The sequence below is a fragment of the Rhinoraja longicauda genome, chromosome 8 (genome assembly GCF_053455715.1).
Source record: "Rhinoraja longicauda isolate Sanriku21f chromosome 8, sRhiLon1.1, whole genome shotgun sequence".
In the NCBI taxonomy this organism is placed as follows: Eukaryota; Metazoa; Chordata; class Chondrichthyes; order Rajiformes; family Arhynchobatidae; genus Rhinoraja; species Rhinoraja longicauda.
Window position 1 is genome coordinate 13,665,081 of NC_135960.1, and position 16,876 is coordinate 13,681,956.

The window sequence follows — 16,876 nt, forward strand, 5'->3', positions numbered from 1 at the left end:
TTGCTTCAGCTGGAAGGACCAGCAATTTGAATTGAATCATTCACCGACTGGAATCTTACTTTTGTTTTTACTCATGCCTGATCTTTTATTTTTAGGTTAAATACAAACAGTTGGCCGAAAAGGAGAAATCTCACTACACCACAGTCATTGACACACCTGAGATTATTCATGCTCAAAACGTGAAGTATCTGAGCAGCCAGGTAATCCGCATCATTCTCTCTCCATTTATCTTTGGCTGAGTTGCATGAAAACCTGATTAAAATAATCTGTTGCCTCCATAAAATTCATGTGGGGGGGGGAGGAGAGTAGAGGGGAGAGGGGAGGGGAGGGGGGGGAGAGGGGAGAGGGGGGGAGAGGGGAGGGGGGGAGAGGGGAGGGGGGGAGAGGGAAGGGGGGGAGAGGTGAGGGGGGGAGAGGGTTGGTTGTGTTCTGTGTATTAGTGTGGAACCAACTCTGGCAAAGTTTCCATTCCAAGTTCTGCAATCCGGGGCCATTTAAGACGTAGGGACATAACAAGTAGAGGCACAATTTTTTAGTGCATTGCTTTCTTTGGTCTCTGATAAAATTCCCCAGCCTCTATTGAAACAAAAACAGCTCAAAGCAAAGAAGCAGCTTATTAGAATAAAGCACAAAATAGCTTTGTTCCTATGCAAGTCAAGTAGTTTGGGCTTCCTAGTGCTGAACCATTTACATTTGGGAAAGGTATTAATGTTAGAAAACTTATGTACCATAGACAGAATAAAGAGTGAAGCAGATTAGACTTTAATGCCTTCCATCACAGTGAGGAATGTGGGGAATCCGCTGTGGTGGATGTTTATGTTAACCTTTATGTAGTTGTGTGTCTTGTTGCTTTTTTCTGGCATGACTCTATCGTAAATCGAGTTTCACTGTACCTTTAATGGTACACGTGACAATAAAATATCTTTGAACTTTTGAACCTCTGCAATGTACCTGTTTGTTGGCGTCAGGAGGCAGGAAACATGTTCCCAATGTTGGGGGAGTCCAGAACAAGGGGCCACAGTTTAAGAATAAGGGGTAGGCCATTTAGAACGGAGATGAAGAAGAACTTTTTCAGTCAGAGAGTGGTGAAGGTGTGGAATTCTCTGCCTCAGAAGGCAGTGGAGGCCAGTTCGTTGGATGCTTTCAAGAGAGAGCTGGATAGAGCTCTTAAGGATAGCGGAGTCAGGGGGTATGGGGAGAAGGCAGGAACGGGGTTCTGATGGAGAGTGATCAGCCATGATCGCATTGAATGGCGGTGCTGGCTCGAAGGGCTGAATGGCCTACTCCTGCACCTATTGTCTATTGTCTATTGTCTATTGTCTCTCACACTGTTCCCAAATTTTTATCCTAGAAACAATACAAGGCGGAAGCAGAGAAGGCCATGTCTCATTATGTCCCAGTAATTGACACACCTGAGATACAGAGAGTGCGTGAGAACCAGAAAAACATCAGTTCAGTAAGTCATAATGTCTCATTGGCACTCAGTTCACTTTTTCCCAACTCTTTTTCCTGGTTTCTGAGCTAAAGCGCCGAACAGGTTCCTGGATCAATCTGTTTGTTCTTGATGGCTATTCCACTGCAAGGTGCATCCCACAATATAGGGGCCATAGGAAGGGAACAGAGAACAAGGCACTGTTAACATGTTGTCCATTCAATGTAATACATATCTGGAGATTAAAGGTCCCACCTTGGTTTGGGACAAGGTGCAAGAATGTTGCTGTTGTCCTTGAAGGGGTTAAGGACTTTCATTGTTATTGTCTGAACAATTGGTGTTCAATATGTTTACCTGAGATTGTAAACATTAATACTGTTTGTGTATATTTGCTTTGCTTGTTTTCATGGAATTTAAGGGGGCTGTAACAAAATACTATTTTCATTCAAGATGAAGGAACAGTTCTTTCCTCTCTTTTCCCTCCAGATTCTTAACATAAACAACATTAATTTAAGTCCCATCCTCACCAACCAACCCTGTGTACTATAATTCTAAAGACAAGAGAGATATCAGCTTCCATCCCTGCCCAATACCCCTTCACGATAGAACCCTACATGATATCAAGAAATGGGCGGTGTCACAGGAAAAGCCAACGGGACAAGTCTGTATCCTGGAAACAAGGAACTGCAGATGCTGGTTTACAAAAAAATAACATAAAGTGCTGGATAACTCAGCGGGTCAGACAGCACCTCTGCAGAACATGGATGGGTGATGATTCAGGTCAGGACCCTTCTTCAGGCTTTTAAGTGAACGGCCCCTTATTTCACCCAATCATGCAATCTACCTATATCCCATTGCAAATCACTGTGCCCTTATCATGACATGCTCTTCCTCCTGAGCAATAAACAGCGGGCCAGGTAGCATCTGTGGAAGGAAATGGACAGACGGCGTTTTGGGTAGGGACCCTTCTTTAGACTGAACAACCCTCCCACCTACTTTTGTATCATCGGCAAACTTGGAAACCTGCATTCCTTTCCCTTCTCCTGGTCTTCAATGTAAATACTGTAGTAAACAGTTAAGAGCAAAGATCCAGTACCTGCAATATGCCATGAATTACAACCCTCCAGCAAGAAAATTACTCATTTATTTCAATTCTAGTTTTTTTTAAAATGTGGTGATTTAAAAAAAAAGGGTGGCACAGTGTCGTAGCTGGTCGAGCCGCTGCCTCACAGCGCCAGAGACCTGAGTTTGATTCTGACCTTGGGTACTGCTGTGTGGAGTTTGCATGACCGCATGGGTTTCCTCCCACATCCCAAAGACGTTCGGGTTTGTAGGTTAATTGGCCTTTGAAAATTGTCTCTAGTGTGTGTAGGGAGTGGATGAGAAAGTGGGGTGACATTGAACTAGTGTGAAGGAGGATCGATAGTCAGTGTGGACTCGGTGGGCCGATGGACTGAACCCATTTTCAATCCATGCTAATGCACTTCCTCCAATAACTTCAGCTCTTAATTCATGCACCAACCTCTTATGTGGGACCTTGTCAAATGCTTCCAAATTGGAAACCACATAAACATAGAAATATACATTCACACATTATATCTACACGTTCCTCTTTATCAACTCTCCTGGAAAAAATCTTGTATCACCACCACCTTTTCCAATTTATCACATCAATATCTTCATCAATTGATCACATGCAAAATGCCAGCACAAGAACATACAGACAAAAGTTTTGTTACAGTCCAGAAATTCCTTGGCTTTATCCTGGGGTGAAATTCGTCTTTTGTCTTCAGTGGTAAAAGGGTGTGGGCTTTACCCCATCTCTGCACAACGTGTCATGGTGATGCCAATGGACCCAAGCACAGCAGGTGGCAACCACCTACCACTGGACACAGCAGACCAGTTTCACCCTGTTGTCTTTTCAACGTTTTCTTGCCTGTTGCTCCTGTTTTCTCACTGTTGATTTTCACTCTGTTTTATAGCTTCAGTACACTTCAGATCTTAAACATATTAAAGGAAAGGTCACTACAATAAGCGACACACCTGAAATCCTTCGAGCTAAAGAAAACCAAAAGAATTTCAGCTTGGTACTTTTTAACCTAAATATTTTTTCTGGTGCTAACCTACTCACCATTTGTATTTCTCTCCTTTCCTTTTAAATATGCGGACAATTTTATTTTAAACAAAATTGCAGGAATTTGCAGGAATCTAACAATAATCAATTTAGTTTCATTCCGCAGTTGAACATACGTTTTCTAACAGTAGCCTCAATTACTATTAGAACTATTAGTAAGTTAATAAGTTTATAGTTAACTCTGCTTGTATAATTAATGTGAGCCATGTTATTGAGTTTTATTGTCTCAACTGTTTGTGTCTTGTAAACTGTTGCCAATTTGTTATTAAATCACATTTTACTTGAGCATATTTAGTTACATTGCCAAGGTAAGAAAATAAGGTAACCTTCTCTACTGTGACCTTCATTCTTATACCCTACTTCTGTGTATAAAGATCGCATATAAGGATGAAATTGGTACTGGAACATCAATTAAAGAAACACCAGAGATGGAGAGAGTCAAAAGGACACAAGAGGCTATTAGCTCGGTATAATCCTTGGTGGTTCAAATCCTCCATTCCCTAGTTTGTGATAATCCCTTAATTATAGTATCCCCAACCTCTCACTGTTGCCTTCAGTGTGAAAAATTTCCTGCTAACGGTTACAGAATCAATTGTGTTCACATGTAACCCAGGTTATGAATCTTCTAGGATTTGCGATACCATGTTGAAAATGTGCTGAAGAATTATTTTTAAATGTCTGTGATACCACTCCTTACTTTCTGACTTTGAAAGGGCTCTGCACATTGACACTGGAATATAATCACTACATTACTGTACGTATGTACTATTTATGCAGAAAACACAAGTTCAAATCATTTCACCAGATTGTTAATATAAAACAGATAATAAAATTATGTTGGGCCAATATGTAAAGGGATCTACAAAGGATGGTGTGAAGCTTGACCTACTCTTAGAGAATTAGACAGGACAAGTGACTTAAATGTCAGTGGGCAATCCAAGTAGAACATAGAACAGTTCCTAGGTACAGGCCCTTCAGCCCACAATGTCTGTGCCAAACATGATGCCAAGACCAACTCTTATCTGCCTGCACATAATCCATATTCCTCCACTCACTACATATCCAAACATCTATCCAAACGTCTCTTCAATGCCACTGTCACATGTGCCTCCACCACCACTCCCAGCAGCTCCTTCCAGGCACTTGCCACCCTCTGTGTTTAAATAAAAACATGACCCACACATCTCCTTTAAACTTTTGCCCCTCTCATCTTAAAGCTATGCCCATTAAAATATGCATTTGATACTTCCATTGTGGGGCAAAGGTGCCTCATATGATATTATGAGTTTAATTATAATGTTAATACTTTAGAAATTACATTACTTTGAAACAAATATTTTCATGGGAAGAATTTTGGAGACCAGTTTATATGTTATAGGTCCACCACAATTGCCTCTAACAATTTTCTATACTTCTATCAAATCTCTCCTCAACCTCCAGTGTTCCAGAGAAAACAATCCAAGTCTCTCCAAACTCTCCTTGTTGCTAATAATCCCTAAACGAGGCATCAATAATGAATCAAAATTTGTCCTCCTCAAAAGCCAATTTGTGAAAACAAACAAACCCTAAACAAGCTTTGTTAACAGTGAACTTTAAACAGAGCTTTAACTTTAAGCTGATTAAAGTAAATTAAATAAAAAGCAGAAAAGGTGCCATGTGGAGCATTTTATTGTAATCATCTGCTTTAGAAGCTACAAAAACACTAAAATCTAAAATTTGCTAAAGCATAGCCTGGGTTACTTTATCAACGTTGAAAGCCTGTGTCTTGTTTCTGGTTTGAAACTTTATTTACCTTACATTAATAACCTTTACAGTAAGTCACCTTCACAAAGAACCTGGGCTCGGAGTTTCAACTCACTTCTCCTGCTGATCCACCACAACTTGGGCAGTGAGCTGTAGAGAACCAAGACCAAATGGTATCAATGCTCTTCCAGCCAAGTTATGGAGGACAAGCAGGATTCACCCCTCCCCCCCCCCCCCCCCCCCCCCCCCCCCCCCACCTTTCCTTTTAAATGAGTGCAGTCAGTCAATGGTAATGCAATGTTTAATGTTTCTAACCTCCCTTAGTGCTCCAACTAAAATAATTAATTTCATGTTATAAGCTAAAGTTGAATCATAATTTTGCTCAAAAGCGTTAACTAATTTACACTTTGGGAATGATATTATGAGTTTAATTATAATGTTAATACTTAAGAAATGACATTACTTTGAAACAAATATTTTCATGGGAAGAATTTTGGAGACCAGTTTATATGTTTGATTAACCCCTCTTTTAAATGCAGTGTGCAGATTGATTCCCCGCCCAGTAATGTGTGCGATGTTTTATATTGCAGTCTGTGATCCAACAAACTGTGTGATTAACTGTTTGTCAAAAATATGTATCCTATTATTTGTTATGTGCTTACTGTTTGTCATTTCCTCCATGATCTACACTGCTTGTAGATTAAATACAAGGAAACTATTGGGCAAGGAACTGCAATCTCTGACCTGCCTGAGGTGAAGCGTGTAAAGGAGACACAGAAGAACATCAGCTCGGTAGATGCTGGTTTCATTCACCCATGTTATTCCATATTTCATCTCCACTGTCTAACCATCATATCACTAAACTAAACCCTCTTCATATTGTTTTCCATTTTAAAATTTTCAAGCATTTTAACTTCATTGTCACTTTTGAATAGTTATATGAGTTTTGGGAAAACAGTGGTAAGAAGGAAATCTTCAACAGGTAGACTTATATGAAAAGGTTATACGACCAAATGCCAGAAGATCTTTGTCATAGGTGTACATGTCTACAGGAACACATGTTCCAGGACGAAGGTACTTAAAGTGTCATGACATAAAAGACTATTAATGGGACATTTAAGTCTAGCCTGGGGTGTTCTGCGCTGTTCTCCAACCTATCTGTGTTAAACCATAATTGAGAAAATCTAAATTAAAACAAAAATTTCTGAATATATTTAGGTCATTAACACCTGTGGAGAGACAGAATAGAGTTGGTGATTCAGGCAGCTGATCTTTCATCAAAACTGAGAAATTCTAATCTTATTTAAAAAGGTGTTTATTGTAATAATATTGGAGCAAATGTTGAATATAAGAGCTGGAACCATGCATTCAGTTTGACAAAATATGGCGGCAAAGTGGCGTAGCAGTAGAGCTGTGGCCTCACTGCGCCAGAGACCTGGGATCGATCTTGGCTGTCTGCTGTCTGTGCGGAGTTTTCACATTCTCTCTGTGACTGGTTTTCTCCAGGTGCTTATAGAAACATATAACATTCTTAGAGGACAGGGTAGATGCAGGAAAAATGTTCCCCATGTTGGGGGAGTCCAGAACCAGGGGACACAGTTTAACAATAAGGGGTAGGCCATTTAGGACTGAGATGAGGAAAAACATTTTCACCCAGAGTTGTGAATCTGTGGAATTCTCTGCCACAGAAGGCAGTGGAGGGCAATTCACTGGATGTTTTCAAGAGAGATTTAGCTCTTAGGACTAATTTTCTGAGAAAAAAGCCGGAACGGGGTACTGATTTTGGATGATTGAATGGCGGTGCTGGATCGAAGGGCCGAATGACCTACTCCTGCACCTATTTTATATGTTTCTATGCTCTGGTTTCTTCCCACATTCCAAAGACTTGCAGGTTTATAGGTTATTTGGCTTCTGTAGATTGCCTCCAGTGTATAGGATGCGAAAATGGGATAACTTTGAACTAGTGTACGGTCAACAGTCGATATGGGCTTGGTGGGCCAAGTGCCTGTTTCCATGCTGTATCTCTAAACTAAACTAAACTAAACTAAACTAAACTGAAAACCTTTCCAAAATTACAAGTAATTGAACAATGGAGGTGAGAAAGCCAATTGTTTAATGTATCATATTTTAAAAGTTCATAAATTTAAAAGCAAATTTCGAATTGAGACAATAGATCAAAATTAATTTTAGCTCATTATTTGCATGTTTGCTCTGTGCAGTGAAAGTGTTTGTCTACACTACCCGCTCGATGAAATGTGTGGTTTGTTGCAGTGTCTAATATGTTGTGGTATGTAGTTGTCTTTATCATTGTCTGTCATGAATTTACAATATGTCCTTTCCTCCCTGATCTACACACATCTTGTAGGTCAAATACAAGGAAAGTATTGGGCAAGGAACAGCAATCTCTGACCTCCCTGAGGTGCAGCGTGTAAAGGAGACCCAGAAGAACATCAGCTCGGTAGTTGCTGGTTTGCTTTCCCTGCGTGTTACACCATAATCCATCTTTACTACCGAATCCCTCCTAGCACTAAACACAATTTATCCATTTTCTCTTCTTTTACTTTATGTTCAGTTTAATTTTAATCAATTTCTAGCTTTAGATCGCAATTGCATTAACTAAACTTTTGATGAGATTAAACAGTTCTCAAGAGAGAGAGAGAGATGAAGACTGAGAGGTGATTAGGTGGAGGGTTTTATAATGATGACGCAGCTTTGATGGATAACTTTTTTATATGAATTTTTGAATTCAGATACAGTATTTCCACCTATAGGGAAAAGCATACTAGGCTCTAATAATATAAGATCACCACCAAGGGATCCAATAAGTAAACATCTTGACCAAGACATTGATGAGCATGTGGAACATGCTACCTTAGTGAATGGTTAAGGTGAAAGTATAAATGCATTGAAGGGGTGGCTAGACATGAACATGAGGGAGAAGGGAATAAAAGGTTATGTTGATAAATTTAAGTGAGTACAGACAGGAGGAGCTTTGAAACGATGAAAGCCAGCATGGACCTGTTGAATAAAATGGGTTGTTTCTGTGACATACATCCTATGCAATCCTTTGTAAAACCCAGGCCTGCTTAATTATTTGCCTCACCAAGAGATCTAGAAAAAGCGCAATGAGGCAACATCCCTATCGCGATGTTGTGTTTGTTGTTCTCAGTGTGTGTATTGTATTTTTTCTTTCTCCATTCAGTCTGTTGATGGAGTAAATTTACACCAAACTTAATTTATATCACACAATCCTCCTGTACATTCCACACTGACCCTCTTAAATGAGATTGCAGATTGAGGGCTATTGAGCTTAAGTGGGCATAATATGATAGATGTTAAGATGTTACCACCAGAGGAAGTGTCTCGAATGAGGAGACATAGTTACAAGGTAAGGGTGATTTACAAATGAGGTTAAAAAAAAATTCTTATGGAATTTTCTACCCAAGACTTTGAAAACTAGATCACTGTGTGTATTCACAGAGGAGGTAGATACATTTTTGAAAGATCGAGACTTGTGGCTCTTAGGAACTGGCATGGAAGAGGAGTTGTGAGCCGGGATATATTGAACCATCATTATATTGGATGAGAAGGCAGGTTTGAGGGGAGAGGTGGCCGACTAAGGCTTCTATTTTCTATGTTTTTGTGTTAATAAATGACACTGGTAGCTGTATGTCGCAAGGTACAAATTGCTGGAAAACAGAAATAATAAGCAGCTCCTATCCCCCTTCCTAATCGTGAGATGCTGAGGTGTGTCACAGTTCACCAGGCACAGCTTTGTAAGCTTTTCCAGTTAAATGGCGAACATTGCAGGGGTTTTGAGTATAAAAATGTAAGAGCGAAATATGAGTAGCTAAGATATTATGGTGATTCCAGGGATAGTAGGTGTTTTGTATGAGAGAAAATTGAGTAGATTGGGACTGTACTCTGTTCTTGAAAGAAAAAGTGGAAACCCCATTGAAATTTACAGAATTCTTTGCGTTGAAAAGGCTAGATGTGGGTTCAGTTCAGTTCCAGTTCAGTTTCGGTCAGTTCAGTTTAGTTTATTGCCACATTAACGGAGGTACAGTTAAAAGCTTTTGTTGCGTGCTAATCAGACAGCCGAAAGAGAATACATGATTACAATCGAGCCATTCACAGTGTGCAGTAAAAGTGGGGAGCGATTGTAATATCTGATTGTAGATCTGCTTCTCTGGCTAGCACGCAAATAGTCACCTGGGTTGAGCGCCATCTTGGGAAGCAATGTTTCCCTTGACTGATGGGTCCAGGACCAGAGAACAAGGATCAGACTGTTCTTCACAGTTTTCGCATCCTACACACTGTATTTAATGATAAATACTCATAAATCTCAGTGAGGGCTCCTGCAATTTCCCCTCTAACTTCCCTCAGATATATCTGATCAGGCCCAGGAGATTTGTCTACCCTCATACACGTCAGGACCTGCAGCATCTGTGACCGTATCACTGACTGCATATTATATTGTATTATATATAATTACCTGCATATTATCGTGTCCCTATTATCGTATCGCTAATCCTCTCAAGCTCTTTCTTCTCATGAGAAACGCTCCTTAACACTTGCTTATATGCCTTATTTCTAATTATATAGCTCATTGTCAACTATTGTTTGTCATTTGTACCTGTCAAGTGCAATCGGATGTGTTAAAATGTTCCATGTGCATTTAAATGGTGGTTATTGTCTGTGCTGTGCTTACAGTTTGTCTTTTCTCCACCTGAACTACGCACGTTGTAGATAAAATACAAGGAAAATGTTGGGCACGGAACAGCAATCTCTGACCTGCCTGAGGTGCAGCGTGTAAAGGAGACGCAGAAGAACATCAGCTCGGTAGTTGTCAGTTTGATTCGCCCTTTGCTTAATCCATTATGCCGCTCCCCATTGCCTTACCACTTTCAATTAATGCCACCAGACAAAATTAATATCATTACTTTAAAGACAATTTACATTTTTAATTTTTGCAGACAATTGAAACGTTTTAAATCATTTGCCAGTTAAATATAATTTGAGGGGAAAACAAAAATTATCCTGTAATGTATTTTAAGAAATACTGTACAGTATTCTACAGTGAGAATATAAACAGAAAGTATTACAATGATATCATGCTTGCTATATCCAGCACCCATTTCAGAAATTATGTCTCACATTAATCACCCAGAGCACAAATTAACTCTTACGTGGATCATATCTAATTGTAGGTAAAATATAAGGTATTCGTCTATCAGGACCAGCAGGGTAAACCTTGACTCCTGAAGATAGACACAAAATGCTGAAGTAACCCAGCGGCACATGCAGCATCTCTGGGGAGAAGGAATGGATGACGTTTCGGGTCGAGACCCTTCTTTATGTTATCAGAAGTTTCTTGGCAGGTGTCAATTTTGGCACATGTGGCTGATTTTGGTCACTCTCTGTCGCACTTATGGCTTTGTGTGAGATGCCATGGATATTCCCTCAACACAGAAAACTGAAGCTAAGAATTATGTGGCGTTGTCTGAGACTGTCTGATGCCATTTACATTATACTATAGGCCGAGAACCTAAAATTATTGTTAGGTCCATTCCATGGCTTGGCACTGTTAGACTACAGTCAACATGCTACCATAGCTACAGAATTCCCTGTTGATACCTCTTTCACTTCCTACCTCACTCTCCGATTATAAGACCTTCATTGTGTGGCTTGATGTGAAATTCCATTTTCTATATATTTTTTTCTTGTGAAGCACCTGGAGATGTTTTTCTATGTTAAAAGCATTGTGATCAGGGGGTGGTGGTGTTGTCATTGTCAGTCACGTGCTTACACATTGTCTTTCTCCCCCATATTTACACACATTGTAGATAAAATACAAAGAAGCTGTTGGGCAAGGAACAACAATCTCTGACCTCCCTGAGGTGCAGCATGTAAAGGAGACACAGAAGAACATCAGCTCGGTAGTTGCCAGTCTGATTTCCCCCTTTGTTAACATGGGACTCCCTTCCCCTTTCTACCCCACTACATTCTATCACTAAATACAAATAAATCTTTTTCTCCCCAACTTTTTTAACAACTCTACCTAATTCTTGAAACTTTTGCGTGTTTTTTTCCCAGTTCATTTTTGTGGTTTATATTTTTACATTTATATTTATATATATTTATATTTTTGTATATGTAATGGAAACAATGGACATGCAAGCATTTTTGGAGTGGGGGTGGACTTTAACTGTTGAAAGAGTGAAAAGATAGCAATTGAGGGGAATTATCTGACCACAATACATAGGTGCCCACCCCAAGATCATTCAACTCATCCAAGGTCATCCAGACAGTCAACTTTGATGAAAGCAGAAGTTCAAAGGTGATTACAACCAATAGCCAGTACTCATAGGGTGTAGGCATAGGGAGATGATGTACGAAAACATGCCCTACTGCCAACCAAAACTGTCAAGCATCTATTTACACTAATCCCCTTTTTGTTCGTCCCACATTCCCACTTTCAGGCAGCACCACAGATTCACGCTCCACACACACACACTCTTCACCACTTCAGTTAAGTTATCATTCCTCTGTTAACCTAGATAAAGAGTGGACCATTCAATTGCAGGATCATCGGTATAAAGATGAGTCCTGATTTTGCATTAGAAAACAACATTAGGATCCTCAGCCGATCTTATTTCCCTCCCTTTCTCAGTGACACTGAGACCAGTTGTAGCATTTCGTGTGACATCTCATGTGTTTCCTCTTCACAAACTGAGAATTAAAGCAAAACCACTTTCTGGCTCACATGACCTGGTAATAGACACTTTTACCTATTGGACTAAGGGGGACAAATGATTCTATAATTTGAGCAATCCGTAGTTTGACTTTGTTTGCTGAAGAGCTGTGTCACTGAAATCCTTCCCTAAACTCCTATACCATCCTTTAAGATGTTCATTAAATTCTGTCCTATCTTTCCTAACATCTCCACCTGTGTTTGATGTGATATTATGTTTGATATTTGTTCCGTCAAACGCCAGGGAGTGTTTTTCTATCTTAAAGGAGTGGATGGTCGTTGATTGTCATGTGCTTATGGTTTGTCTTTTCCCCTTGGATCTACACACTTTGTAGATTAAATACAAGGAAACTGTTGGACCAGGAACAGCAATTCCTGACCTGCCTGAGGTGCAGCGTGTAAAGGAGACTCAGAAGAACATCAGTTCGGTAGATGCCTCTTTGACTCCCTCTTTATTCTTAAGGAACTCCTTGCCCTTCCTATCCACCAACTTCCATCACTAAATGCAATTAATCATATTCCATCCAAAGTTATTTTTCAGTTTTAACCTTTCTAATTCTCAAAATGCTGTGGAATTTACATGCCATTTTAAGCATCAATTTTGCCATATATAGATTATTGACATTAAATATAATTTATGTGCAAGGTATTTATTGGCAGCCTTTACGATATAGCACATAAATGGGGAGCTGATTCCAAATTATTTCTTTGATTCCAAATCATTTTTTTGAGATTTCCAAGATGACATTTATCAGAAAAGTATTTATTCACAAAATGCTGGAGTAACTCAGCAGGTCAGGCAGCATCTCAGGAGAGAAGGAATGGATGACGTTTCGGGTCGAGACCCTTCTTCAGACTGATGTCAGGGGGCGGGACAAAGGAAGGATATAGGTGGAGACAGGAAGATAGAGGGAGAACTGGGAAGGGGGAGGGGAAGAGAGGGACAGAGGAACTATCTAAAGTTGGAGAAGTCAACTTTATTATCAGAAGTTATCAGAAAAGTAGTCCAAATTTAGGATGTTGATAAACCTACGATGACAACAGGGTAATTCTAATAAAGGTTATTTTGTTAAACTCCTGGATTCAGTTTAGATAAAACATTACGATAAACTTACATGGAATAGTTCAGTACATTTCCTTAGATTAAAAAATATTGTATTTAATTTTCTAAGTTTTAAACTCAGTAGTATTTCACAAAGTTTATATGAAAAACCTTTTGTTCATAAATAAATAAAATCTGTAATTAGTTGTAAGTATAAAATATGTGATTAGTTCTATTAAATTTATAAGTACTATAAGTACTTGCGATTTGACAATGTCAATTGAAACACAAACGTAGTTTCTATCCAGAATTTCACTTCTGTATAAATGATAACTTTGCTTTGTAGTGATATTAGCACTCTCCATCCTGCCTCTGAAATTCAGCTCCATTGAAATCAATGGCGTGAACTTACATAATGCATAATGCATAATCAGTCTGAAGAAGGGTCTCGACCCGAAACGTCACCCATTCCTTCTCTTCCGAGATGCTGCCTGACCTGCTGAGTTACTCCAGCATTTTGTGAATAAATACCTTCGATTCGTACCAGCATCTGCAGTTATTTTCTTATAATGCATATAGCAGTACGTAAGGAAGGTGGCATTTTCAGGTATAAATATTTAACCTGTTGCTCCATGCCTTGCCTCTACTGTGTTTGACATACACTAAATAACACACCTCTGCCCACCCCAACTATCGGTCCTCTTTTGGTTCACATCTATCATTGTGAAGATACTATAGTCAATAATCAAAAAGGAAATACCGAATCATTTAGGAAGGATGAATATAGTCAAACCTTGTGAGCGTGGCTTTATGGAAGATCACTGACGTTTGACAGATTTCCTTGAACTCTTTGAGGATTTGACAAAGAGAGATGATACAGGGGAACCTGTAGATGTCATGTATTGTGAATCTGTGGAATTCTCTGCCACAGAAGGCAGTGGAGGCCAATTCACTGGATATATTCAAGAGAGTTAGATACAGCTCTTAGGGCTAAGTGAGAAAGCAGGAACGGGGTACTGATTTTGGATGATCAGCCATGATCATATTGAATGGCAGTGCTGGCTTGAAGGGCCAAATGGCCTACTACTGCACCTATTTTCTATGTTTCTATGTATTTAGACGTCCAAAAGGCATTTGGCAAGGTGCCACATAAAATGCTGTTGCATAAGTTAATAGCTGAACATATTGGAGGAAGTCTGGTAGCATAGAAACTGACCATCACATTGAAAAACAAGGAGCTTTCACAAATTATAGATTGTCCTGAATGAGGGGCAAAGTAACCTAAAATGCAGAACTTAGAAATGTCTTCTTTTAGAAGGTAGTGAATCTCTTGAATTATTTACCTCTAAAGGTGTTGAAGGCCACATCATTAGATATATTTAAGTTGGAGATAGATAAATATTTGAATGACTGAGAAATTGAGGTCAATGGTGAATTGGCACAGAAGATGAGTAGAGGCCAGTGTAGCTACACTAGCATAGATCAACCATGATTAGAATAGATTTTGTAGGCGTGTGATGGTAAGAGTTCAAGTTATGTCGGTTCCTGTTGGAGTGATGGGCAAAGCAGATAGAAATATAGAAACCTGACGAGAAAAATTGAGTATCTGGTCAGGAAAATGAAGGCATGGATCAGGGTAGAGGAATCAAGAACTAGAGGACAGGTTTAAGGTGAGAAGGGAAAGATTTAATAGGAACCTGCGTGGCAATTTTTTAAAACATGGATATATGGAACGAGTTGTCAGAGGAAATAGTTGAAGCAGGATACAATAACAACATTTAAAAGACATTTTGATAGGTGCACATTAAGAAAGGTTTAGAAGGATGTGGGTAATCCAGGAAAGTGGGACTAGCTTAGATGGGACACCTTGATCGGCATGGATGAGTTGGGCCATAGGCCCTGTTTCCATGCTGTTTGACTCTATGACTATCTATGACTAATTCCATCCTTAATCACATTACCTCTCTATCTTTACCTTCACTTTACCACACTTTTCTCCTTTATTGCATTCATTAAAGTCTTTCTGTCTGACCTAATATCTCCTCTCATGATGTAAAACAATCATTGCTGTGAAATGTCTTGCACTGTTTCACTGTGTTAAAAATGCTACGTACATACAAGGTGTTGTTGTTGCTTTCTGTCATGTGCTTTTGGTCTGTCTTTCCCCTGGATCTACATGTATTGTAGATAAAATACAAGGAAAATGTTGGGCAAGGAACAACAATCTCGGACCTGCCTGAGGTGCAGCGTGTAAAGGAGACACAGAAGAACATCAGCTCGGTAGTTGCTGGTTTGATTGCGGTGTTAACTCACAATTCTTTCTTTCTTTCTGATCCCTCTTAACACCAGACTGAGTGTTTTTATTTGGATTTTTGTATGTTCAGTGTCATTTTAACAGGTTTACTCTAATTATTGTGCTGTTATAACATATTACCACTGAGGTGTATCACTTTATCTTTTGTTTCTTTATTGTTGATTTCTCTGAGATTAACAAAAGTGATTTTACTGAGTGAAAAGTAAGGGGGTGAAGGGATTGCGTTTTTCGGCCTGGTATTTTCAACGATTGAGTGCGATTATGAAGTTATATAAATTACACTGAGTTAGATATCTAAAAGGACCACTTAAACACATATCTACTGAACAAAACTCGTATGGATTCCAAGTCTGAAATCCATTAAATCAATTACCCGAGCTTAAAGTTTGGTTTTGAATTCCTTCACACTCTTTTTACATTTGTACGTTCATGGGAGTTTAACATCAACTTAAATGGGAAAATAAGATGCCTTTACTTGAAATGGTCATCATCATGAACACTGTTCTAAATTCAAGACCAGGACCACAGCATCTTTTTAATGTAAACAATTTCCAAAGAATTCCCAAGCATTTTGTGTAATTTGTCTCAGTCATTGTAATGACATATTCAGAAGGAAAGCAAGTAGGAATTCCACAAGTGTTCTGAAAATCCTTGGCTTGGATGCAGAGATTTTCCATTGTTTCTGGGAGCTTTCTGATTGAGCTTGAAAGGATGTTTCAATGAGGGGGGACCTCATTGAATAGTGAAAGGCTTGGATAGAGTGGATGTGGAGAGGATGTTGTGGGAGAGTCTAGGACTAGAGGTCATAGCCTCAGAATTAAAGGACGTACTTTTAGGAAGGAGATGAGGAGAAATTTCTTTAGTCAGAGGATGGTGAATCTGTGGAATTCTTTGCCACAGAAGGATGTGGAGGCCAAGTCAGTGGATATTTTTAGGACAGAGATAGATAGATTCTTGATTAGTAAAGGTGTCAGAGGTTTGGGGGAGAAGGCAGGAGTATGGGGTTAGGAGGGAGAGATAGATCAGCCATGATTGAATGGCGAAGTACTTGATAGGCCGAATGGCCTAATTCTACTCTTATCATGACCTTTTGACCTTTCCCTGATAAGGTAGGTATGGGCTACCAGAGATTGGGACAGTCAGGTAATAAATACTTCCTGTCCCTTAGCCTGGGGCTACCTTATGTATCATGAACAACTGCTATATTGAGCAGGTACAAACATGCTGACCGCCAGAAATCTATGTACAGGCCCCAATAATGAAGTGCAGCTCGGACCTTACAAGCCAAAGCTCTTGCAAAATGGCTTGCTTATTTAGGATTAAAGATGGAGAAAGATATCTAAAAAATGCCATGTGATGGCCGCTAAAGAAATGTCTGATGTGGGTATTGCACCAAGCTGATCTGAACTATACCAGAGTTGGTGCTGGAGGGCATCACCAGGTACAACTCTGACATT

General features: G+C 39.5%; 1 protein-coding gene across 1 annotated transcript in view; it reads left to right on the top strand.

Annotated features, from left to right (window-relative positions):
* Positions 1–16,876, top strand: part of neb (nebulin) — a 234,885-nt gene that overhangs the window by 197,268 nt on the left and 20,741 nt on the right. Inside the window, exons 133-142 of the mRNA XM_078404318.1 lie at positions 96–200; positions 1,352–1,456; positions 3,415–3,519; positions 3,941–4,033; positions 6,009–6,101; positions 7,675–7,767; positions 10,059–10,151; positions 11,156–11,248; positions 12,399–12,491; positions 15,293–15,385. Coding sequence (XP_078260444.1) covers positions 96–200; positions 1,352–1,456; positions 3,415–3,519; positions 3,941–4,033; positions 6,009–6,101; positions 7,675–7,767; positions 10,059–10,151; positions 11,156–11,248; positions 12,399–12,491; positions 15,293–15,385 — 966 coding nt within the window. The remainder of the gene's footprint in view (positions 1–95; positions 201–1,351; positions 1,457–3,414; positions 3,520–3,940; positions 4,034–6,008; positions 6,102–7,674; positions 7,768–10,058; positions 10,152–11,155; positions 11,249–12,398; positions 12,492–15,292; positions 15,386–16,876) is intronic.